Below are 26,143 nucleotides of genomic sequence, written 5' to 3'. Positions count from 1 at the left end.
ATACTATTAGTATATACGTCATTTTCTCATAGGCAAGAGAAGAGAGTACTATTTTTCCCACAATTAACAATTCTACAAAATGGTTCATTTATTAATTTGTCTTTGACAGGTATAGGTGTGAGGCTAATCTTGGGGCAAGAGTAACACTTAAAGATCTTGTGAGTTGAGTTTTAGAGGAGTATAGAGAGAAATAGAATGCTTTAATTTTAGAGTTATCTTATGACTGTATCTCATAACCTTAAGCATGAAGTTTTTCATCTTTTTTTTTTCTCCTTCAAAACTCAACTTGCAAACTTACCTGAAGTCAAATTATCTTAAAAATGTCAACTGTAGAAAATTTGCCAATTTTTTTTTATAGAATACTTTTTTTTTTCTAAGTTTCAATTCAAGGGGAGATGGGAAATAGGGCGCTTGAAAAAATTGTTCAGTGTTATTTGAGTATAAAATCAACAGAGGAAAATGATAGTTCATTTAGTGCAGTTTTAGTTCCTTAGGCTTTGGTTGAGAGTGAGGTTTTGGAAGGGAAGGGAATGGAAGAGATGGCTTTGGAAAACAAGACTTAACCATTGTTTCATTTAGTGCAGTTTGTGTTCCTTGTTTACTTTAGGACAGCCTTTTCCTTCAAATACCATGCATTATTCTAGCCAAGGTTTATTTGATGAAGTTCAAACACAGTCAGGGTACCCTACATTCAATATACCAGCATCAAAAGCAAAATGAACCATAGAAGCATCACCTGCTGAAAGAAAAATACTAGGCAATAGCTACAAAGCTCAATGACAGGGAATGAATATATGAATCTAAAAATAAAAACAGAAATATTAAGGGAAACTAGAAGAACTATAAACCATAGATTTACATTGAAAGAATTAAAATTAGAATTACATGGTGACACTCTTCAATGATACCATCATAGAAGTAAAAGAATACAGAAATACCTATTCGGCCAAAACAAGTTGTGTGCCAACCTTTGAAACTGAGACAGTGATGCATCCTATTAATTCGGAGTTTCAGACAAGGGCTGACAAAATTGGTTCCACCTTTGTTGGCCGCCAAAATGTCTTCTGAACACAAAGTAATCCCTCCCCGCCTTTCGAATACATAAACCGAATATCCCAGTTTAGAGATTTAGCTATGTTTTCTATCTCACCTATAGTTTCAACATTGTCTCTCATAATCAAATACCCTTTTGGTCTCAAGATCCTATCAACTTCAGCAATTACTGCCACCAAGTTGCACCTGAATCCAGAATTATATCAGCTATATTAGAAGGATAAGGGTGGTCTCTTTATTGGCAAGATTTGAAAATTACTTAACATACCTTCCCTTAAGGTTTGAAAATAAAAAGTCAGCATGGAGAATATCATAGGATCTAGGGTAGGTATTGAATGATTCACACCAATCATGATAAATGCCGAATAATCCACGCTCATAGATTAGTGCAAGTGTGTCTGGCGAATCAATTGGAACCACATTCATTACCCATACTCTCAAGTTTTTTAGTGCAGCGGCAAACCTGACACGATAGAATGCAGAATAATAAGAAACAAGGTTAAATACTTGACAATAAAGTCTATAGGCTGCTACTTAGGACACAAGTTAATGCTTACAGTACTAAAAAGGATTTACTGAAGAAATTAATCAAAACTATCACTTTCAAAAGGGTTAAAAGGACATGGAACATAATAGGGACGGAAAAGAGTGAAACAGTGAAGTGAACTAAAAAAAGATAATCAACCCTGCAAATATAACAGGAAAACTATTGGGTACTATAGAATATCTACTCATTTTCCCCGATTTCTCGGGGAAACATTCTAAGGGGGCAAAGAAAGGTATACAACTATCCACCATAAAAAAATAATGGTTTTCAACCAGACTGCATTGTATACAAAATATAAAAGCCGAAAATAATTTATCATTTAGAAGGGACCAGGACTTTTAGATAATTATAGATCACATGGGAACCAGAATACACAAACGAATGAAGAATATCTTACCCTCCATATACAGCTCTCATGTCCATGACGTTTCTTACTGAAGACCAATTGATACCGATTCCATTCAAATATGAGTGGTAAAAAACATTTTTCCAATGCTTGTAATCAGCTGTGAATTCCACTGATGCAGCTCTTCCATAAACACCAGCTTGAGAGTCTAACCAGTAAGGTGGTTTCTCCAACCTCAGTGGCCATCGCTCAGGCCAAATTGATCCTCGTTCTGATGGTCCTACAGGAACTTTATGCATACAATCCTGTAGCGATACATTCCTGAAGATGTGAACCGTAGTTTTAAGTATATATCGAGAGTAATCACCAAGAAATCTCATACTTTTTGTAGAAAGACTCCAGTTCTTTTAAATTATTGTAATACTACTGTATTTTAATAAGATTCATGTGGATTCTCACTAGGAAAATTTCAAAACATTAAATTCATTCGTACTAATTTGAGATTGTAATTTTAATGTCAATTGCCAAAAGAAAATAAGTACCAGGCTTTATTTGGATCATCAAATTCATTGCACATCTGTGGTTCATTTTTTGGTCTTCTGTTATAGCATTCATTGTCAGTGGGTTTTCTATATATTGCTGCTGCCACTCCATTCAATTTGTCCTCTCCAATTACCACTAGATCCCAGCACATTGACTTTGTAATTTCACTCATATCTGTAACAAAATGATTTTCTATAAACTAAACCCACCAACTTCATTTCTTAGAGTAACACGAAGTCAGCTTTAATTATTTTTTTACCTTTCCAGATCCCAACATTTTCTGGATCCTTCCGATACACTGGAGTAGCGGACCAGACAAAGTAACCTCCAGGTCGCAAGACACGATTAAGCTCTAAGAGTAGCTTACCACCTTCATAGTAAACCGAGTAGAGTATTAGAAGTGTAAAGTATAATTGGAAAAACAAAAGTAAAACCAGTAAAGTATTACTAGAAAATCAAGTATAAGTGGGGAAAAAATGTTGACAATGGTTTTTTGCATCAATAGGTTTATTACACCTTCTATGTGCCAAGGGACTCTACAGCGTGCACAATGGACAAGATCGAAGACAGAGCTGGGGAAGGGCAATCTTTTGGTGCCCATGACACCTAATGTGGCTGGAATTCCCCGTTCCAGGGCAAATTGTACTTGTGCCTCATGCCTATCTTTAGGAGCAAATGACATGGTAAGAACATTTTTTTCAAGCAGATAGCCTCCAAAGCTGGCTACTCCACACCCGACGTCCAATACCACACGACTTCTCTTCCCCCATGCAATATTAGGAAGAGACTGCACCATTATGCAAACAACCATATTAGTATAGCTTTATTGCACTTCAAATTTTGCAATGCTTCAAGCCGTCATAAAATCAGGAACAATAAAAATGTAGACAGTAATAGATTTTAGTCATGAACAAATGCCCCTTCTCCTTTATTTTTTCTCTCTCTGAAAATTCAGTTATTTCTAAAGAAATTATTATGCAAATACTAGGTTGTAATTTAAAAAAAGGACAGCTTTTACATATCTTCCTGAAAAATAAAAAATAGGTTGGATACACTATTAGCACAACACATAAAAGAGGTTCTATGTGTTACTATAACTAAGAATCCGTTTCAAGGTTTTTCAATAAGAAGCAAATATAAATAATTAGATTTAGATCAATTGGTTATGCAAAATAACATATTAGCAAGAGAACAGCACTTTTGCAACATAGAACTTGAGAAAACCTTACTTTCTGAATGAATTCAATGTAATTAATAGCACCATGCTTAAACTGAGTACCTCCACCAGGAAAAGTAAGGTATTCACCCATAACTTTAACCCAGTTTTGATGACCCTTAAATTCTACAAGCTTTGTGTGTGGAGCATTGTTATACAATATCTGCAATAGGCACCAAAATATTAATTTCAACATTTTTTCAGGAGAGTTGTTGAATTTCAATATTTACGACATTAGACTTTCATCCAGATTATGTGTTACATACCATGTCCCTGCTTTTGGGCCACTTAATTGGTATCCGATAGCCCTCGGGAAGAGGAACAAGACAAGTGGAAGCTTCATCAAGACAGTGTCTTTCTCGATGTTCGTAGTGCCTTATACTTCGAAGTTTTTTAATTGCTTGCACATTGTCGAGGCAAGGAATGTATTCTGATCCTGCACTTGTTTTACAAAGTTTCCAGTCATATTTGCCTCTGTTAATAGAAATCGAAAACTTCTGTGATTCATTCTCATACTGCGACTCTACCGCTTCAGTTGACAAATTTTCATGGCCTTTTCTACCTTCATTCAAAGTTTCATACTGGTTGGTAATAGAAACTCCTTCTGAAACTTGACTATGTTCCTGGATTTCCATGTTACTTTCACTCGTACTTTCTTTTGTCTTCGAAGGCAAAAGTTTGTTGATTTTGTCCTCCTCAATCACACCATCCATCATTGTCCCTAATATGTAATCATTTAAGCTCTTGTCAGATTTTTTTTCATCTAAAGCTTGCGCCAGTCCTCTGAGTTCATCATTATTAATTTGATGATCTAGTGTTTCTGTTTCTACAAATTCGGAATTTAAATTTCTACCTGATTCTTTCTTCTCAGTCCTTGGCTTGACTTTCCCTATTTGATAATTCTCCTCAATTGTATTCTCAGATCCTTTCTCCAAGTCATGTTTTTCACTGAAACTGTCCCTGACAACTTCTTGCTGATTTGCTTCAGCTGTATCATCCGACACATTTTCAATCCGTTTTTTATCATTCAGGTTTTCAGGATGGCTTGCACTCTGAGATTTACTGGTCTGGCTATCTCCCCTCATTGATTCTTTTAGTAAATCACCTAAATTAACTTTAAATTGCTGTGATCCATTTTCACTAACTATATGGTTGCCCTCATTAACGAGATCGGATAACTGAATAACTGAATCAAGCAAATTCGGCATTTGAACAATGGATGACATTACAATCCATATACCAGCAAAACAAAATACAACAAATACAGCTATGGAGGAGACAATCGAACAGTATCTTGAAGACTTCCTCCCTTCGCCTCGGGAATTCTTACCCATTACCATGTTTTTAGTTATTGCTATTGCGAGATAAATGCACCTAGAAAGCATGACAAAGTATTAACAAATCCATTGGGGGGAAATAAATTGGTTCATGCTGTCGTGTATTTTTTATCTTGTAAAACAATTTGTCGGAATATCTAGTTTATATAAATTGAAATGAAATTCATGTTATTTACTACATCATTCAAATAAAACTCTAAAGCCTAACACATGGAAGAAGCAATTCAAAGTTTCAAACAAGGAAGCTGAAGAAGATGAAATCGTTACTCAATACTTTATAGATGGTAATACTGTTAAGTCATTCATTATGTTTTTATTTTATTTTAAATATCTCATTTAAAGAAACAAAACAAAAAATATGAACTTTTATTAGAATGTTAATACATTGAAAATGAAAATTTGAAACTTCTCTCAACATTACACAACCTAGTACCATAAGTGCGTAGTGTCTGAACTAAAACAGAACAAAACCTAGTACCAGGTCAAATAATTGCACATCACAAAAACCACACCTTTAGGGGACACCATTAAGGAAAAAAAGTTAAAAATACCAAAAACCCAAAACAGGACAAGTGAAAGAGAAATGTTAGTAAATAGTAACACACTCTTCAACCTTCTCTTGAACACACTTCAACACTCTCTTTTATTCAGGCTGTGTTTGGATTAATGTAAAGTGATGGAATGAAATAAAATGGAATAGAAGTATTTTATGCTGTTTGAATAAAAGCAATAAAGCATCCAACTTTGAAGTCATTTTGCCCAGAAATAGAAACCCACTTAAGCATTTATAGCATATTCTGAAAGGAATGGAAGAAAAATGCAAAAGACAAGTAATAGAATAGAAGTGTTAGTTACCTTGGAGACAAGGTGAATCCTCTTACTCAGTAGAGTTCATTTGAGAAAGAATAACTGAATAACATGTTTGTTACTTAGTAGATAGGCAATGTATTCTGCTTATACAACACATAGCATATATAAAAGTATGGAGATGGGTGAAATGCATGTGATATTTTTGGGGAAGCACATTTTTGAAGAGGAACAAGGTGGAAACTTGTTTAGGAGAGACACATAAATATCGAATACATCTTTTAGTTTGGTAACAGATTTATTTATTTATTTTTTACTTATTTCACTTAACTTTTAGCATGCAACTTCACTAGTCACATTTAACCACAAAAAATGCATTTTAGGGTTATTTTTCCACTCATCACCTCAAATTTTATGTAACATAAAACAAACATATATTATTTAAATATCATCATTAATCTAGCTAACATTATTTCAATATTAAAAAAAGTTTAATACGCATACACTGATAGATAGTGTAAGTGTTTTCTACATCGTTAATAAATCATCCACCATTAATCTATTAATCATTATTGACTCTCAAACAAAAGTAATACAAATTAATGGTTATGATATATTGAGAGTATAAAAAGCTTTACACTCTTAAAAAAATAACTAAAAATAAGTTGATTTAGTCACAAGTTTCATACCTAAAAGCAATATTTGATGAAAAATAACCACATTTTAAAAAGGATTAATAAGAAGATAAAAAAGACATCCAATATAACAAGATCGTTTATTTACTTTGAATTTTATAAATTAATATCTATATATTATCAGTTTAAAAATTTATACATAATCATTATATCTAATTCAATTAAGAATCAATAACATACAAATATGAATAAGGGATGAGCAATGTGTAAGGTCTTTTTTCCCTCTTTTGTATTTGGGATTTGTCTAGCTTCATATCCTCTTCAAAAAATACCCTTTCCTGTTATCTCTATGTTCTGCTTAGTATAATAATAATCAAATCAAGTAAACACTAAAAAGGAACTTTGGAGGAGTACCTACCGAATCCAAAGTCACTCATTCTCGAATCTCAAATCTCAACAGAATATGATGATAGAGTAAGATCTTACCAAGGTTAGGATCTCAGCTCAGAACCTTATTTAAGTGTGTATTAATGATCTTATTTTTACGAACCATTATACCATAAAATGCTTAACTGGGCATCAATTTCTGCGGAAAATAACATCAAAGTTTGATGCTTTTCCTGCTTCTCTTTTCAACTCTATTTTCCATTGCCCTTAAAGATTAGATTTTTCTTGTTTTGGGTTTTTGGTTTTTAATTTTCAGTTTCTTCTTAATGGTTTCCCCTATCAGTTTATGTGTGCCCTTTTATCAAATGTGTTGTGTCATTATTTTACTTGGTTTCTAGATTTTGGCTCAGACACTAGTACTCTTTTATCAAATGTTCTTTCAGTGGTTGTGATGTTGGAAGAAAGTTTCGGTTTTATTTTCTCCTCATTTTAGAGATTGTTTTTAACAGAAAAACAAACACAGTGAATTTCTAAAGATTATTATTTAATCCACTTGTATAAAACTCTAGTTTTTTGTTGTTGTTGTTAGTACTTACTACTTAGTATTGAGTTATTAATAGTCATAATATTTCTTTCTAAAACTTTTTATCTTCCCTGTTTGAAACTTTGAATTGATTCTTTTTTATCAATTGCCTACCTTTTTTCCACTCCTTTTTGTTTGGGCGTTGGAGAGGCAAATACTGTTGAACAATGTTATTTTCTCCTTAACTGCAGTCTTCAAATTTGGAAGATCGTGAAAAATATTTGTTGCCCTTTTGGGTTAGACTTATGAGTTTTATTGGAGAAATCTATTCAAATGGATATAGTAAAACTATAGCATGAGTTTCATTTCAGTTTATATAAACTAGATATTCTGACAGACAAATTGTTCTACAAAAAAGTAGAAGAAAACATTAGACAAGTTATACGATTTTTTCCTGATGGATTTGTTAATATTTTGCTCCCCTTTCTAGGTGCATTTATTTTACAATAACTAAAAACATGGTTCTGGGAAGGAATTTCCGAGGCGAAGGGAAGAAGTCGTCAAACTACTGTTCAACGGTCTCTATAGCTGTCTTTGTTGCATTTTGTTTAGTTGGTATATGGATTGCAATGTCATCCATTAATCCAATTCAGAATTCAGTTATTCAGGTATCTGATCCGATTAATGAGGGGAAACATATAGTAAGCGAAAATGGTTTCAAACAATTTGAAGATAATTTAAGTGATTTACCAGAAGAAACAACAAGGGAAGATAGCCAGACCCGTAAATCTCATATCGGAAGCCCTCTGGAAAATCAGGATGACCAAAAAGGGAGTGAAAATGTGTTTGATAATACAGCTGAAGAAAACCAGCAAGAAATTTTTAGGGATAGTGCTGGTGAAAAACATGATTTGGGGAAAGGTTCTGGTAATACAACCGAGGAGAGTTATCAAATGAAGCAAGCCAAGCTAGGCACCGAGGAGAAAGAATCGGATAGAAACTTAAATTCAGAATTTGTAGAAACAGAAAACCTAGGTGGTCAAATTAATGATGATAGACTGACTTCGGATGAAAGGAAATCTGACAAGAGCATAAATGATAACAAATCCGGGACAGAGAAGAGTACAGATGAAGTCACACAACAAGATGAGATGGATGGTTGGACTGAGGAGGAGAGAATCAAGAAAAATTTACCTTCAAAGACAAAACAAAGTACTGGAGAGAATAACATGGAAAGCGATCAAAACAGTCACGTTTCAAAAGAAATTTCTAGTACCGGTAACCAGCCTGAAACTTCGACAGAAGCTAACAATGAAAGTGGAAATTTGTCATCTAAAGCTGTAGAGGAGCATAATGAGAAGGAACCACAGATGTCTTCGATTTTTATTGACAGCAGAAACTATGACTGGAAACTTTGTAAGACATCTGCAGAATCAGAGTACATTCCTTGCCTTGACAATGTGCAAGCAATTAGAAAGCTTCGAAGTATAAGGCACTATGAACATCGAGAGAGGCACTGTCCTGATGAAGCTTCCACTTGTCTTGTTCCTCTACCTGAGGGCTATAGGAGCCCGATCAAGTGGCCCAAAAGCAGGGACATGGTACGTAAATACAAACTGGATGAAATTCACCTGTCATCACTTAATACTGAAATTCAATAACTGGTCCAAAAAAGATACTAAAATTGAATACTTTGGTGCTTATTTCAGATATGGTACAACAATGCTCCACACACAAAGCTTGTAGAAGCGAAGGGGCATCAAAATTGGGTCAAAGTTACTGGTGAATACCTTACTTTTCCCGGTGGTGGTACTCAGTTTAAACATGGTGCTCTTCATTACATTGAGTTCATTCAGAAAGTAAGGCTTCCTCAAGTTTGTGTGTTGCTTTACTGCCATTCTCTTGCTAATATGTTATTTTGAGTAGCCATTTCTTCTAATTCTTTAAATTTGTTTCTTATCTACAATCCTAGAAACAGATTCTTAGTCATAGGAAGTAGGAACACAAAAAACATACTATTTATGGCATGTGCTGTGTGCCTGTGTGTATAATATGTCACATGTTTTTTATTTTTCGGAATGATACAATATTTGTATGTTCCCCTCTTGCTATTTTTTGTGTGGAAATTACACTGAAGTATCTACATCACAATTTCTACAGAACTAACTGAATTCTTGAGATAAAAGTTGAAGAAAAGATAAGGGCTTTTATTTATTTGATAAAGCCATTAAATGGTATGTTATTATTATTCCTGATCATAGGACGCTTCAAGCGTTGTAAGATGTGAAGTGCAACAAAGCTATCCTATGCCTAGGACAAATGGTTATTGTTTTTCTTTTCCTATAATTTTTTTTTTGCAACTGAACAATTTTATTAATGACAGAAGTATGAGACATACTTCATCACAGAAAAAAATAATACAGATTTAGACACCCATCTTACCCTCCTAACTATATCTTTTTTTGAAAAAGATAGCTCAAACTACATATACCCTCATCGTCTATACTTTTGTCTTACTAAACCCCATCAACATTGGAAAAAATATCCTCCCTCCCCCAAGAAATCTTCCAACAGCACCTTTATCGCAGACACAACAAACCCACCCCATTATTCAAATACATCTATTAGCAGCAATAAGACAGCAGCTAATGAATTGGTTCTGCCATCCATCATTTGTCGTATTTATACTTCTAATTTTGGGGCTCATGCTTTTCTTGCATATTTCTTTCATCTATAGACATAGTGATAACTGTCCTACTTTTGAATGCACCTACTTCTCATTGGTCATGCAACTTATCAAGTTAACATCCATTACATTATCCATCTCTTGTCCTACTTTTCCTTCACATCAAACCTGTAAGCTTCTCTAGTTAGTTGCAAACATTTCCAAGTGTAAGTTCTGCATTATAGAATGAACTGTCTCTCTTTTTTTCGCTTTCAATTTAATTTCAATACGCCACATAACACTTCCTTCTTTTTGATAAATTTGTTTCCGACTTTCTGTGACCTTTAGATGCAGTGAGTTCAGTAAATTTTTTACTACATTGTCTCGAAAATTAATCATGTCTTAGCCAGCCCATCCTCCTTTTATTCATATATATTTTCTCTCCCTAAATTGGGTGATTTGTGTGACAATGCAGTCTCTTCCTAGTATTGCATGGGGGAAAAGAAGCCGTGTGATATTGGACGTTGGGTGTGGTGTAGCCAGTTTTGGAGGCTATTTGTTTGAAAAAGACGTTCTTACCATGTCATTTGCTCCTAAAGATGTGCATGAGGCACAAGTACAATTTGCGCTGGAACGGGGAATTCCTGCCACACTAGGTGTCATGGGAACCAAAAGATTGCCCTTCCCTGGTTCGGTCTTTGATCTACTCCACTGTGCACGCTGTAGAGTCCCTTGGCATGAAGAAGGTGTAATAAGCATGTTGGTTAAGAAAAATTCTCAGTATTTTTATTTTCCCATCTATACTTGACTCATCTAGTAATAATCTGCTGGTTGAATTATGCAGGTGGCAAGCTACTCTTAGAGCTTAATCGTGTCTTGCGACCCGGAGGTTACTTTGTGTGGTCTGCTACTCCAGTGTATCAAAAGGATCCAGAAGATGTTGGGATTTGGAAAGGTAAAAATCCACTAAATCCAAGTTCATGTCACTCTAAAAGATGAACCTATGGGTTGATTTTATAGAAAATCATTTTGTTGCAGATATGAGTAAAATTACAAAGTCAATGTGCTGGGATCTGGTGGTAATTGGAAAGGACAAATTGAATGGAATTGCAGCAGCAATATATAGAAAACCAACCGACAATGAATGCTATTACAGAAGACTGAAAAATGAGCCGCCAATGTGCAATGAATCTGATGACCCAAATAAGGCCTGGTACTTTTCTTGTTTTGGCAATAGACAAATTAAAATCACCTTCTCAAATAGGAGGAAGGGAACTAATGTTTTGAAACTTTCCTAGTAAGAATACCCAGAAATCTAAAAAATGGCAATAACATTACAAAAATCCAAAAGAACTGGAGTCTATATACAAAAAAGTATGAGTTTTGTAAGTAATTATTGTTGACATATACTTAAAATCAGTTTCTTCTAGTCAAAATTCATGAGCATATTTTTGTTTGGAGATAAATGATTTTTTTCTTAGAAGTTTTACAATAGTAATTTGTTGGTCTTGGAGGTTACCATGCCTAGCACTAGATTTAAAAGAGCATGTTGTCATAACCTATTCCCCAACAAGGGTGCTTAGAGAAATTGTAAAACTCCCTATTATAGCCATTCTGTGTGTGTATATAACTTGAGAAAAAGAATAAGATTCTTAATGCTAAAGTAAATTGAAGTATAATTTTTTCATACCCTTTCTTCTAGGCTTGACCTTTATGGGATGTTTGTTTAAGATCCTCAAAACAATGACTCTCCAAAAATGTATTTGTACTTCTAGAAGCTAAATTTCATTTTTTTATTCATATAATTGTTTTTTGAAAAAACCCAACTAAAGAATCATATAAATTTCAGAAGTGATTTTTTTCATTGAAAAACCTCCTTTTTAAGAAAAAAAACCCTAAAGAAGTGGCGTTGGTAGTGTTTAGTTGAAGATGATTCCTTTTTTATGAAGGATCTCTACTAAGTTTCATGACATATTCCAACATTCATATCTTCAGGAATATATCACTACAGGATTGCATGCACAAAGTGCCCGAAGGAGCATCAGAGCGTGGATCGGTCTGGCCTGAGCAATGGCCACTGAGGTTGGAGAAAGCACCTTATTGGTTAGACTCCCAGTCTGGTTTTTATGGAAGAGCTGCTCCAGTGGAATTCACTGCTGATTACAAGCATTGGAAAAATGTTATTTATCGCTCATATCTGAATGGAATTGGTGTCAACTGGTCTACAGTAAGAAATGTCATGGAGATGAGAGCTGTTTATGGAGGGTAAGATATTCTTTGTTCTTTTCTGTATTCTGGTTCCCAGGTTACCAAGAATTCTCTAAAATTCCCCTCTTCCAAATGCTAATTAATAACTTTCGGCTTTTTTTGTGTGTATACATTTCTGTATTCTACTTTTGAATGCACCTACTTCTCATTGGTCATGCAACTTATCAAGTTAACATCCATTACATTATCCATCTCTTGTCCTACTTTTCCTTCACATCAAACCTGTAAGCTTCTCTAGTTAGTTGCAAACATTTCCAAGTGTAAGTTCTGCATTATAGAATGAACTGTCTCTCTTTTTTTCGCTTTCAATTTAATTTCAATACGCCACATAACACTTCCTTCTTTTTGATAAATTTGTTTCCGACTTTCTGTGACCTTTAGATGCAGTGAGTTCAGTAAATTTTTTACTACATTGTCTCGAAAATTAATCATGTCTTAGCCAGCCCATCCTCCTTTTATTCATATATATTTTCTCTCCCTAAATTGGGTGATTTGTGTGACAATGCAGTCTCTTCCTAGTATTGCATGGGGGAAAAGAAGCCGTGTGATATTGGACGTTGGGTGTGGTGTAGCCAGTTTTGGAGGCTATTTGTTTGAAAAAGACGTTCTTACCATGTCATTTGCTCCTAAAGATGTGCATGAGGCACAAGTACAATTTGCGCTGGAACGGGGAATTCCTGCCACACTAGGTGTCATGGGAACCAAAAGATTGCCCTTCCCTGGTTCGGTCTTTGATCTACTCCACTGTGCACGCTGTAGAGTCCCTTGGCATGAAGAAGGTGTAATAAGCATGTTGGTTAAGAAAAATTCTCAGTATTTTTATTTTCCCATCTATACTTGACTCATCTAGTAATAATCTGCTGGTTGAATTATGCAGGTGGCAAGCTACTCTTAGAGCTTAATCGTGTCTTGCGACCCGGAGGTTACTTTGTGTGGTCTGCTACTCCAGTGTATCAAAAGGATCCAGAAGATGTTGGGATTTGGAAAGGTAAAAATCCACTAAATCCAAGTTCATGTCACTCTAAAAGATGAACCTATGGGTTGATTTTATAGAAAATCATTTTGTTGCAGATATGAGTAAAATTACAAAGTCAATGTGCTGGGATCTGGTGGTAATTGGAAAGGACAAATTGAATGGAATTGCAGCAGCAATATATAGAAAACCAACCGACAATGAATGCTATTACAGAAGACTGAAAAATGAGCCGCCAATGTGCAATGAATCTGATGACCCAAATAAGGCCTGGTACTTTTCTTGTTTTGGCAATAGACAAATTAAAATCACCTTCTCAAATAGGAGGAAGGGAACTAATGTTTTGAAACTTTCCTAGTAAGAATACCCAGAAATCTAAAAAATGGCAATAACATTACAAAAATCCAAAAGAACTGGAGTCTATATACAAAAAAGTATGAGTTTTGTAAGTAATTATTGTTGACATATACTTAAAATCAGTTTCTTCTAGTCAAAATTCATGAGCATATTTTTGTTTGGAGATAAATGATTTTTTTCTTAGAAGTTTTACAATAGTAATTTGTTGGTCTTGGAGGTTACCATGCCTAGCACTAGATTTAAAAGAGCATGTTGTCATAACCTATTCCCCAACAAGGGTGCTTAGAGAAATTGTAAAACTCCCTATTATAGCCATTCTGTGTGTGTATATAACTTGAGAAAAAGAATAAGATTCTTAATGCTAAAGTAAATTGAAGTATAATTTTTTCATACCCTTTCTTCTAGGCTTGACCTTTATGGGATGTTTGTTTAAGATCCTCAAAACAATGACTCTCCAAAAATGTATTTGTACTTCTAGAAGCTAAATTTCATTTTTTTATTCATATAATTGTTTTTTGAAAAAACCCAACTAAAGAATCATATAAATTTCAGAAGTGATTTTTTTCATTGAAAAACCTCCTTTTTAAGAAAAAAAACCCTAAAGAAGTGGCGTTGGTAGTGTTTAGTTGAAGATGATTCCTTTTTTATGAAGGATCTCTACTAAGTTTCATGACATATTCCAACATTCATATCTTCAGGAATATATCACTACAGGATTGCATGCACAAAGTGCCCGAAGGAGCATCAGAGCGTGGATCGGTCTGGCCTGAGCAATGGCCACTGAGGTTGGAGAAAGCACCTTATTGGTTAGACTCCCAGTCTGGTTTTTATGGAAGAGCTGCTCCAGTGGAATTCACTGCTGATTACAAGCATTGGAAAAATGTTATTTATCGCTCATATCTGAATGGAATTGGTGTCAACTGGTCTACAGTAAGAAATGTCATGGAGATGAGAGCTGTTTATGGAGGGTAAGATATTCTTTGTTCTTTTCTGTATTCTGGTTCCCAGGTTACCAAGAATTCTCTAAAATTCCCCTCTTCCAAATGCTAATTAATAACTTTCGGCTTTTTTTGTGTGTATACATTTCTGTATTTGTATGAATCAATATTATTACATTCCAATTCCTTCCCGATACCTTACCTCCCAAGGAAAAAACCGAAGATTTCACATAGTACTTTTGATCGAAAAATCAATCTGATTTATTTCTACCTTTCGCTCAATGAGAAAATGGATCAGATTCTATAGGATCAAACTGCAATCTGGTCGGAAACATTATTTTTTATGGTATATCCCTTTATTTTCTCCCCAAAAAGTAGGAGGAAAATGAATAGTTTTGACCAAATCCTTTTGGTAATGGCAGCATTAACTTGTGCACCAATTAGTAGCTTATAGACTTTATAGTCAAATAATTAACCTTGTTCCTTATTATTTCTGCCTTCACTCGTTTCTTCAGGTTTGCTGCTGCACTCAGAAACTTCAAAGTGTGGGTAATGAATGTGGTTCCAATTGATTCTCAAGACACACTGGCATTAATCTATGAGCGAGGATTATTCGGCATCTATCATGATTGGTGCGAATCATTTAGTACCTATCCTAGATCCTATGATCTTCTGCATGCTGATGCTTTGTTTTCAAACCTTAAGGGAAGGTATGTTCAGTAATTTTAAAACTTGTAAGCAAATAATTCTCCTTATCCTTCCGATTTGGCTGATATTTTTTTCTGGATTCAGATGCAACATAGTCGCAGTGGTTGCAGAAGTCGATAGGATCTTGAGACCAGAAGGATACTTAATCGTAAGAGACAATGTTGAAACTATAAGTGAGATAGAGAACATAGCTAAATCTCTAAACTGGGATGTTCGGTTTTCATATTCCAATGCTGGGGAAGGATTACTTTGTGTTCAGAAGACATTCTGGCGTCCAACAAAGGTGGAGCCGATTTTGTCTGCCATTGTTTGATTATGATTCTACATTGCCTCAATTTTAAAGGCTGGCTGATATGAAAATAATCAGACAGGAATCCACTAAACCTGAATTATTAGTATTTGTGTAGTTATTAAGTGTTTAGCCAATTATTTAGGCAGTTATGGATCTGAATGATTAATACCTACATAAACTAATAATTCAGACTTGGTGGATCCGAGTATGATTCTTATTCATATCAGTGGCACACATTGTTTGATCCGAATTCTGTATTCTTACTTCCATGGTTTTGTATGATTGAAGAGTGACACATATTTCCTCTATGTAATATTTTTATTATCTTTTCAATGTAAATATGTGGTTTATAATTCTGGTAGCATACCAAATATTGTTTTTTTACAATGTTCATAAAAAGTATATAAAATACTAAGCGTCGATTTCCATTTTTCTATTTTTATAATATTATATTAAGAAGAAAGAATGAAAATTTGTGGAAGGAAATGATTGAGAGATTTTAGAGTGGGGGTATGAATCACTAACCACATGAATGAACCAAACTGAGAACAGTATTTTCCCACATGCTTCTCTTTATCATGAAGAGGAGGGGTGTGTTATGTATCTTCCTCTTCTTCCATGGCATGCCATTGTGCTTCTTACAATGCCTTTTTATTATCACCAACAAAAGAATTCTTCACAACCAATTCCATCATCATTTCAGATACCCTTTCTCTTCTCCTATACCACCAATGCCTCACCGTCCTACAACAGTTCCTTTGTTTCTTAGGTGCCCTTCTCTTTCTCAGTTTGATATTCACTGTCATTTTTATGCATGAGAATTCACACCCACATTTTTCAAGATTTATCTTAATTACAACAAGCACTACATTACTTGTTTCAAAAGTTACATTTACCTATCCTTCATATTCCAAATCCTATCAAATCTTTCCAACATTCAAGTCTCATATTTAAGTTCTGAATTGTGGATCATATGGGGTCTGAGCAGCTGCAGACATCCAATGTTGAAAATTCCCCATGGTATAACCTTTATATCAAATAAGGAATTTGAAGAAAATCATGTGCAAACGACTCCAATATATTATTGAAAACATGAGTAACATTCATATGAACCATGTACATGAATATATGCAACAAAGATTAAACCAGGTTATACACGCCTGGACAAGTCATTTCTTAAGGTTCCTAAACACAACCAGCAAGTGTTCATCTCAGACTCTGATCTGAAGCAAAACCTGATGAATAACACTCATAAGTGAAAGCATAAGCAATATGAACACAATATCTCAATATGACCTATTTTTGGGATTCGAAGATGAAGTTTTGGATTTTGCAAAATCAACTAGATCTTTGAAAAGGGCATCTTCTGCAGGCTTCTGTTGTTTAGTTGGGGTGGATGAATTCAGAGACAGATTCTGAGTTTGTCCCAACAAGCTGTCATGGGAGGAACTGGATCCACCACTTGAAAGAGGCCCACCTTGTTGCTCAAAAAACTGCTGTCTCTGGTTATGCTTTGAAGGTGGGGGTGGAATGATGCCAGTAGATTGTGTCTCCCAGGGAGCCGGTGGCAGTTCTTCTGAAGTTTTTTTCATGGGAGATGGCTCATCATACACAGGCTTTCTGCTTAAAATCGGTGACGAGGTACTCACCGCATGAGGAGCGGGTGAGGAAGATGCTGTTGGAATGTTTGACGAGGTAGGATTAGGGCTACCATGAACAGGAGGTGCAAATGAGTTCTCAAAGGGTTCTTCTGCTTTGTATGTATCACCACTGAGATAATCAACCATGCTGGTGTCAGAGTTGACTGGCTTCTTTGATGCTGGTGGTGGGGGAAGAACTGGGTTTACCCTCAATGGTTCTGCCTTATCATAGGCTGGTTTCCGATTCTGTGGATGAGTATCCCGTGATGACCTAAATCAGGGTACTTATATGTTAATTACAATTACGAAACAAAGGAAAAGACAAAAAGATAGGGGATAGGCAATATATATCAACCATTAAAGTGTATCAATGAAAAGTTCTTTTGATAAAGAAAGAAATATAGTAAGGCAAAGAGAAGCATAGTAAAGAGGGGAAAGAGGATAAGAAGTCCTCTTCAAAATAAAACTACAAAGACAAACAAAAAGGAAGAGAAGACATCAATGTAACAAAGCTACTCAGTCCCCTCAATATCAGGATCCTACAGAGAGAAATAGAGAATGAGAGAAGTGTGACTGCAGAAAACTCATTACAAGGAGAGCACCTCCTTCCAAGGATCACCCCTTACAAATGAGCAATAGCTCATTACAACTTCCACAATGTATTAATGAATCTCTCTGTACACTTTGCCCATTGTTTAGCTACCTACAAATTGATTAACCATTCCTCTAACTCAGTTACAACTGGCCCCCCACTTACCACCTCTATCTACATGGCCTATTTATTCCTACAATATTAAACCTACCTTCCAGGCCCTGTTCTCATTCCAAAAGGGTTAATTAAGGTGAAACATTTATCCATTCAATGAATGAAATAAGAATTGAAAATAATAGCATGAAAACACACCACAAGGACCAAGATACCAAAGTCTTTTATATGGATTGGAGGACAGATGGGTAGAGCCAAGAGAGACTCAAATGAACCTCCAATTCAGAGGATTTCGGATAATTTAAGTTTGAGTTAAGTCAGTAAACCATCAGTTCTATCTTCTAATGATGAGTGCCAACAGTTGAGTCACCAAATAAGCCCTTGACAATTATAAAATGCCATCACAGTGTCAAATTAAGTCTCTGAAAGATTTAAAATATCACCAATTTAGTCCTAGAATGACCAATGTGATGTTTTAAAACTTTCAATCACACTTTCATCTACGGAGAACTGAATTGATGGTTTACTTTATAAGTTACAAAAAAGTGGAAATCCTAAGTAATCATGGAATCTTGAATAATATATAAATATCTTGGGCAGGAAAGTTGTGCGAGGAAGGTTAATGAGAAAGCCATTTAGCTGCTATAGCAAAAATGTTCTTAGACACAAAATTGCTAAGACCGAAACCCCCTTCATTTTTAAGATGGTAAGTACGCAACAAATCTCCCAGCTCACCAAATGATCACGTCTCAAATGAAAAGGACTGTCACAAACTATTTGTGCCCTACCAATGTGCTCATTAAGAAACAAGTAACTGGCAACACCATTTACCATAATGCGAGAATATTTGGGGTTTACCTATGGGCTAGTTGAGCAAAATTATCTTCTGACTCATCATCCTCATGGTTTACATTTACAAGTGGCAGAACTGAAGTTTCGATTCCTCTTGCACCAGCATCAGCAGTGCCATTCGCAATATCATCATGTCGACGGAGTACTCTCTGAAGGCTGTCATTCAGCTCTAATCCCTGACCTAAAAGTTTCTCATCCCTGAAAGTGAAGTAACCAACTAAGTCATTTCTTAGTTACACAGAAAAAACATCCAGTCACTTCAAAAAAATTCTTACGCAGTATTGTTCACTAGAACCATGACACGCTCTTGGTAAGAGTGGCACTGGTCAACAAGGTCAACAATCACTTCCTCCTTCACACCCTGTCATATTTTCTCCGCAAGGTTAGTAAACAAATGAATATTGACAACTCTATACGACTACTTTGTGCTGAAAAAAGTGTTAACATTGTAGTAAGCAAATGCATTGAGTTTAAAATATATCTTAGTTATGAAATTGCAAGGTAGTTTTCACATATTCACTCATTTCTGGACTTCGCTGTCCCAAACATGTCCAGAGTAGCTACTCTCATAGCTCAGCTAAATACAATTCCAGATTAGCAGAATACAAAAACATGGATAAAGAAATACAGTGACTTCCAAGTTCAAAGTATATATTCATAAACAAATAAAACAGAACAGAGTTTCCAAAAAACAATATCACCTCAGGGTTTTTGGGATTTAAGGCACTAAGCATTTCCGTCAACACGTCAGCTATTCCTTGAGCAGTTTGAATCTCTTCGAAACTGATTATAAACAAAATTAGTTAGAGTAGAGAAGCATAAAACATACGCTAATGATTTATTTCATAAAAGAATAAGTTATTAAGGGAATGAATCATCAACAATATAATCCAAGATTATGATAAAATTTGGCTCCAAGATACCATTCTACAGTTGGCAATTATACAGGATAAGTATTTAAAAAGAGAATGTCACGAGTATTCAGGGAACGAAACATCAACAACATAAGCCATCAAATATATTACAAACGTAACATTACACAGAATTATGAGAAATTCCAATTGCTCCAGAGCATAATAAATAACTTTATTAATTTAATTTTAATCATAAATCATTTCAATATTTTCCCGAGTTCCAGTATTCACTGCAATGGGAATTGGTAGATTCCTTACCACTGATGAACAGACTTAAAATATATATTTAAGTTAGAGAACTACCATCAGGAAGTAGGGAACTCATACAGATAGTAAATGGAAATTTCGAGCATGCCAAGAATATTTAGAATTTGTCATACTTCTGTATATAATTGAGTTTTCATAAGATGGGGTCCCTGACTACCCTGTTAATTTCTTACCAAATGTGAAATATGTAATAATGCCATTACACCCGCACAACAAACATAAAGGACTAGAACATTAAGAATGCCATGAAGTTAAAAGATCACCTAAGGCCAGATGCATCTGACTGAAGAGAAGCCTGAATAGCAACATCATCATATTCTGTAGTGGAATGAACAACTGGCTGGGTTTGAGGAGGAGTGAAGAATGGCACACTATTCTCATCTCGTGGCGGAAAATCAACTCCATAAGACTGTCAATTATTAAAAATAGAATAATACATTAGAGAAACAAAATATCAATGTTTTAGCTCTGAGCCAAAAAGCAACAACTTAATGCTATACAGTTTTGAACAGCACACTTCGATACATTGTATGTTTGTGTATGTGTGTGTCTAAGGGGCTGGGGTTTGATTACCATAAAAAAGGTATGTAGTGTCACATTTGTATGAAGTTTGAACAACGATATAACCATCTTTTTTAAAATAATGTGGGGGAAATGATGACAACAGGCTAATTGGTCCTAAATTAACAAGACAACTACCAGAATATATTGCAGGGAGACGGAAAAAGTAACATGACTAGTAAGAAAATATTGGCGCTTATCTGAATAAATGTACATCAATACTGTGTCAATGCAAATCAGTTTAAATAGTATTATTGCTTGTAAAATATAAATTGAAGGCCAGAAAGTAGTATCTAGATGCACAAGAGGTGTCACCCTTAATTCATTATATGCTGCATAGTATTGGGGATAAACTCCGGTTGGCCCTCCAAAAGCTTCTTGCCATGTATCAATTAGAATCAGTATTTTTTCCCTCACATTTAAGTCCGGCTGTACAGTTAGATTGAAATATAGAAAAAGTGGATTAGAAACTCTTCCGCTTCCAAAATACAGTTGCAGAAGCAACATCAATGAACTATAAAAGAAATATCCAGTGTCAAAAATAAAAAAATACCTTCTTCTTCACTATCTTAACCATATCATGTAAGACATCCCGCTCAACGATCTGCTGAAATACACTTTCACCACAATTCTTACTAATGGTCTCCAGTACCTACAAATATTACAAATTTCCAATATAAAGTATCCATGTCAGGTAATCAAAGATTTTGTTACCTCCTATACAAATATATGGATACGGATAATACATCATCATAGCCACAGCAGACTAAAATTGCGACAATCACGATTCTTACATAATTTCCTTTTAAATAAGTAGAAGTACACTAATAGCACATGATGTAACCCATTATACACAAGTGCATAAAGAACCAATAATTAACCATAAGTAAAAGCACAGCAATACTTACAAAAAGAGCCAGAAGTTGTAATTTGGGATTTTTACTACCCAAACGCTTCTTAAGTATCTTTAATGCATCTTTTGCTTGCCTGAAAAGTTATTAATTTCAACACAGCTGATCAGGAACAACATAAACCAAAAAGACTTGTCATAATATTCTTATATTCATAAAGCATGATGTGCACGCAATAAGCTTCTCACCGTTTATAAAAAAAGAATAAGTAAATACCTAGGGTCAATATTAATTATGTCACACAACTCAATGTTAATTGCCCAGTCAGGACCAATGAGCATGTCACTAGTTGCTCTCTCAGCACACGCGGACGCATTATTAGCCATGTCTTCTTTAGCCTTTACTTTCAATCTTCTGCAAAACCAAAGCCAAAATCTAACTAATATAATATCAATAAGACAACCCAGGCAACAAAATCAAAAATCACATAGCAAAACAATAACCCCTTTAAAACTAAACAGTGAATCATACCAAACCAAATACTAGCAATAATATTATGATAAGTGATTTAACCATCTAGAGTTCAAAATATCAAAGTTCTGAATATCACATGCTGATTTATTTAAGCTTTTTCTCTCCACAAAATCAGTACAAATAAAACAGTTCCAACGCTTGTACATTTGTTTGGTTGACTTTTCAGTTTCTCCAAAAGATCACTTTTGCCAAAATCACTCTTTTAAGCCTAAAAAACGACCCTTAACCCAAATAATTAACATCAGATAAACTAAATCAACTATTTTATAGAAATAGAAAATCAAATGAAGAAATGGTGTTGATGGATAAACCCTTTGAAAAGAAGTCAAAAGGGGGGTAAAATGTAAAACTGAGAATAAAAAACCATGTAGATTATTAATAGCCGATAAAAGAAGCTTAATGATGAAGGATCAAACAGAAGATGAAATGAAAAAAGTATAGTAATGAAGAAAATGATAAGGCAGAGATAGAAAAACTAAAACCCAAAGAACAGAATTAGAGATACAGAAAGAAAAAGAGAGAGAGATGAACCTTCTTACTACACACAAATTGAATTGAATTGAAAAGGGGAATTGGAATTGTATATGCAAATATATATATATATATATAGAGAGAGAGAGAGAGAGAGAGAGAGAGAGATGACAGAAACACACTTTGGGATTTTGGGGTACTTGCTTCTTTTGCTAATTGTTCTGTTCTAGACACTACTTTTCTTCTTCACCACTTCCCCTCCTTTTATTATTATTATTATTATTATTTCTTCAATCATTTTCATTTTCATCTTTATCCAATTATTATTTTACTTGCTAATCTTGTCTAATGTTTTTGTTGTTTTATTATTAAAAAACTTCTGTGTAAAATAAGTGTTGGAGGTTTATGATCCTCTTCTTTGCATTCTTCATAGTTCCGTAAATGTTTGCACTTACAAATTATCTATTAATGGGATTTTAAGATTGACAGAATAATTTAAACTATAATTTTGTCGGCTATAATCTTATCTTGTGTTAACCAAATATTTATCAATTGTATAAAGTACTAATCCTCCATTAATTTTATTCTCTTTGTTTGATGCCCAAATGAGAATATTGATTTGTGAATGATTGTCTAATTTATAACAATAATTACATTAAAAACACATATATAATTATGTAATATGTAATTATTGATGATGTAAACAAGTTTACCTAAATAATATATCAAAATTAGAATTTATTTTGTATAAGGTGAGGTTTCTCAATTGACTTTGGTGCATGAGAGTTGAAAAGTATAAAAATATGAACCACAATGGTCATATATTCATATTAACTAAACGCGTGTTTTCTTTCTCTGGTTTTGATGAAGAATGGAATGGAAATGCCGAAATGGAATCACGGACTTGCTTGCAATTGGACGGTCAAAGGTCAACGGGACTAATAAACCTACTCGTCAAATGCCTTATTTTTCTACATCCCTTTTATTTAGTTTTAATGTATATGAATCTATGATATATTTTCAGCTCAACATTTTATCAATTTAATAAATTATTAATTTATCAGTGTTCAATATTCATTTTTATTTCTCAATCTTTTGTCTCTAATGGTAATGGATATTTTTAGATATCAGCCTATATATTAATCATGAAACACTGAAATTTCCTTGATAGTTATTTTAGGGGGAAAAATATTTGGTCATTATCTTAAAGAGAAAAAGATGTATGCACTGACAGTGTACAAGATTTATACACTGTCATTGTATCATCCACCATTGATGTTTAATTATTGTTGATTTTTCAAAAAAAGTAATCCAAATGAAGGGTGGATGATAGTGTGCATGTGTATAAATCTTTACACTATCAATGTACAGATTTTACACTCTATCTTAAAAGATAAAAATCCTTTAAAATTGCATTGGTATTAAATCCTAAAAATTTAATGTTTTACATAAATCAAGCTTAAAGATATCAAATTATCAATTCTACTTGAATGCTGAGAGAAAATATTGTCTTTCCTCACTTTCATCAATGGTCTTTCCTCACTTTCATCAATGGCTTCAATACTCATTTCAGTTATTTTTTTATAAGCCAATACGGATTATAAGAGAGTATATGGATACTCAACTTAATTACAAAAGGATAAATAAAAATACATTACTAATAATATTAAATCAATGTCAAGTAGAGACTTTAATTAAATCCATGACATGCAATATATTAAAGTCTTCATTCCTAAAAATATAAGTATTTTGAACCAATCATAATGATCAAGCTAGTTAGAGTGAGTTCACCATCCTAACTTGTGTTGCTTTTTATTTGAAAGAGATGCTTGAAATTCATGAAATTTTCAATGAGATACACTATATTTATGAATCGGACACTACTCATATAACCACTCAATTCCAAATCATCATTCACCCACTATAACAAAAAAATACATGGCCAATATTTTCAGGCACAAACTCACAAAAGGAACACATCAAATTGGTCCTAACACCATTTTTATAAGATTATATTTTGTAAGTAATCTATTCAAAGGCAATAGCCAATTAAAAACAAATAATTTTGTTGGAACATAAACCTTCCACAAATGCTTGAAAATATTAATCCCTTTATTATCAACTAAAAAGAACTAACTTGAAGATTTGACAACAACCACAAATATAAAGACTTTGTTGAGAACATTCCACAATCATCCACCTCTAAGCATCTACCTGCCTTCTCTAAGAACTATATCACATAACAAAATAGAAAACTCTTGCATTGAATCTCTCTCCCAATCAAAGAGTTCCATATGCTAAGTCAAATTCCAAATCCAACATTCATTTAGCCAAAATCCACAATTATGTATTAACTTATGCTTATCCACATATATAACATAAATAGAAGAGAAAAGTTCCTTAAAGATTGAGTACATCACCCCACATCCTCCCAAAATAAATATATTATTACCACAACCAACCTTGGTAACTACACAAAAAAAGATCAGTCATCATACATGCATCACCTCATCATACTACACGAGTCCTTTCATAACTCAAAATCATTAATCCCTAAATCACCCTCATCTTTACTCTTACCATTGCTCTTACTTTACCCATGCAATTTTCCTATGTTGATCACTTTGACCCCACAAAATATCTTTGAATAGAAATAATAATCTTCAAAACACATTTTGGCAGCCTATAGAAAGATAAAAAATAAAATAACGGACTATTAAGAACATATTTTACTAGAGTAATTCTATCACCCAAGAATAAATACTTTCCTTTTCATACTACCAACCTCTTAGTCAGCAAATCAATGATCAGCTGCTAACATGAGACTCTTATGAGATTATATCCAATAAGTAAACTCATATAAGAAAAGGAAAACAACTAAATTTGTAATTAAGAACCTCCTCAACATGCTTCCCAAAAACATTTAAGTCATACATAAAACTTGTAAAGAATTGACTTTTATGACCATAAACATCTTAGAACATCATAACACATATTTTAAACATAAAATATTCTGGAAAGTTGTTGCGCCCACCATAATAATATCATCTATATATTGCACCAAAAGAGATATCTCTCACACATGAACCCAAGCTATACCCAACAAACCTTCCTATAGCAACATTGGGCTTCATAAGGCCATTCAACCCCTCAACCACCACCAAAAATAAGAAAGGAGCTAAATAATCTCCTAGTTTTAAATCTCTCATAATATGTACTTCACTAATAGGACTACCATTAATGAGAACAAATAAACTTCTTGAGAACACACACTCTCATCCAATTAATCCAATTCTCACATATAGCCAATCTATTGAGCATATATTTCAAGAAAGACTAACTTCGAGAATCATAAGCTTTTTCAAAATCAACCTCTAAAACAAAACATTCATTCTTAAATTTGCCTCCCTAGAATTAACCCAAATTGATTTTCTAATATGATAGAACAAATTATCTCCCTTACATTCAAAATCTTAGAAATAATCTTATATTGACTTCCTAAAAAAGAAATAGATCTATATTCACTTAAATTTTATGGGCTCTAAATTTTTTAGAATAAATTCGAATTATTGAATTGTTGATTTTAACACAACTTATTATAATTGGGGAGTGCAAAAACAAGGACTCAACCAATGGTTCAACCTAGAATTACATTAAGTAGGTCTATGCTTTACTCATCCACTTCTATATAAAACTTCTTCATTAACTCAATCATACTTACAATGCTCAATATCATATATATATATATATAT

At 34.0% G+C, this 26,143-nt stretch overlaps 4 protein-coding genes across 10 annotated transcripts; 2 read left to right on the top strand and 2 right to left on the bottom strand.

Moving 5' to 3' along the window:
* Nucleotides 783–6,047, bottom strand: LOC109328637 (probable methyltransferase PMT25). Of its 3 annotated transcripts, none has more exons than XM_019562199.1 (10): nt 5,898–6,047; nt 4,559–5,079; nt 3,972–4,426; nt 3,719–3,868; nt 3,006–3,276; nt 2,749–2,859; nt 2,489–2,663; nt 1,998–2,267; nt 1,322–1,516; nt 783–1,239 (listed from the first exon to the last, which is right to left on the bottom strand). In XM_019562199.1, the coding sequence occupies exons 2-10, from the start codon at nt 5,043–5,045 to the stop codon at nt 1,011–1,013; spliced, it is 2,343 nt and encodes a 780-aa protein (XP_019417744.1). In that variant the 5' UTR covers nt 5,046–5,079; nt 5,898–6,047; the 3' UTR covers nt 783–1,010. The 3 variants fall into 3 exon arrangements, with proteins under 3 accessions (XP_019417744.1, XP_019417743.1, XP_019417742.1); XM_019562198.1 differs by having other exon boundaries at nt 3,972–4,755; nt 4,786–5,079; XM_019562197.1 differs by having other exon boundaries at nt 3,972–5,079.
* Nucleotides 6,833–15,957, top strand: LOC109328060 (probable methyltransferase PMT24). Of its 4 annotated transcripts, none has more exons than XM_019561309.1 (10): nt 6,833–6,974; nt 7,810–7,818; nt 7,909–8,995; nt 9,104–9,253; nt 10,535–10,805; nt 10,904–11,014; nt 11,098–11,272; nt 12,055–12,324; nt 15,111–15,305; nt 15,388–15,957. In XM_019561309.1, exons 3-10 carry the CDS (start codon nt 7,913–7,915, stop codon nt 15,614–15,616), a joined length of 2,484 nt encoding a protein of 827 aa, XP_019416854.1. In that variant the 5' UTR covers nt 6,833–6,974; nt 7,810–7,818; nt 7,909–7,912; the 3' UTR covers nt 15,617–15,957. The 4 variants fall into 4 exon arrangements, with proteins under 4 accessions (XP_019416854.1, XP_019416855.1, XP_019416856.1 ...); XM_019561310.1 differs by having other exon boundaries at nt 7,792–7,818; XM_019561311.1 differs by lacking the exon at nt 7,810–7,818 and having other exon boundaries at nt 6,834–6,974; nt 7,885–8,335; nt 8,375–8,995.
* LOC109328061 (probable methyltransferase PMT25) lies at nt 12,580–13,318 on the top strand. Its single transcript, XM_019561312.1, has 2 exons — nt 12,580–13,119; nt 13,205–13,318. The coding sequence occupies exons 1-2, from the start codon at nt 12,830–12,832 to the stop codon at nt 13,227–13,229; spliced, it is 315 nt and encodes a 104-aa protein (XP_019416857.1). The 5' UTR covers nt 12,580–12,829; the 3' UTR covers nt 13,230–13,318.
* Nucleotides 16,656–22,540, bottom strand: LOC109328059 (TOM1-like protein 2). Of its 2 annotated transcripts, none has more exons than XM_019561307.1 (10): nt 22,452–22,540; nt 21,663–21,800; nt 21,444–21,522; nt 21,089–21,187; nt 20,851–20,964; nt 20,238–20,383; nt 19,495–19,576; nt 19,069–19,154; nt 18,800–18,991; nt 16,656–17,506 (listed from the first exon to the last, which is right to left on the bottom strand). In XM_019561307.1, the coding sequence occupies exons 2-10, from the start codon at nt 21,770–21,772 to the stop codon at nt 16,882–16,884; spliced, it is 1,533 nt and encodes a 510-aa protein (XP_019416852.1). In that variant the 5' UTR covers nt 21,773–21,800; nt 22,452–22,540; the 3' UTR covers nt 16,656–16,881. The 2 variants fall into 2 exon arrangements, with proteins under 2 accessions (XP_019416852.1, XP_019416851.1); XM_019561306.1 differs by having other exon boundaries at nt 22,460–22,512.

The sequence above is a fragment of the Lupinus angustifolius genome, chromosome LG15, assembly GCF_001865875.1.
Source record: "Lupinus angustifolius cultivar Tanjil chromosome LG15, LupAngTanjil_v1.0, whole genome shotgun sequence".
NCBI classification, from domain to species: Eukaryota; Viridiplantae; Streptophyta; class Magnoliopsida; order Fabales; family Fabaceae; genus Lupinus; species Lupinus angustifolius.
The sequence above is the reverse complement of the archived record's forward strand: the minus strand, read 5'-3'. Positions and strand labels throughout refer to the sequence as shown.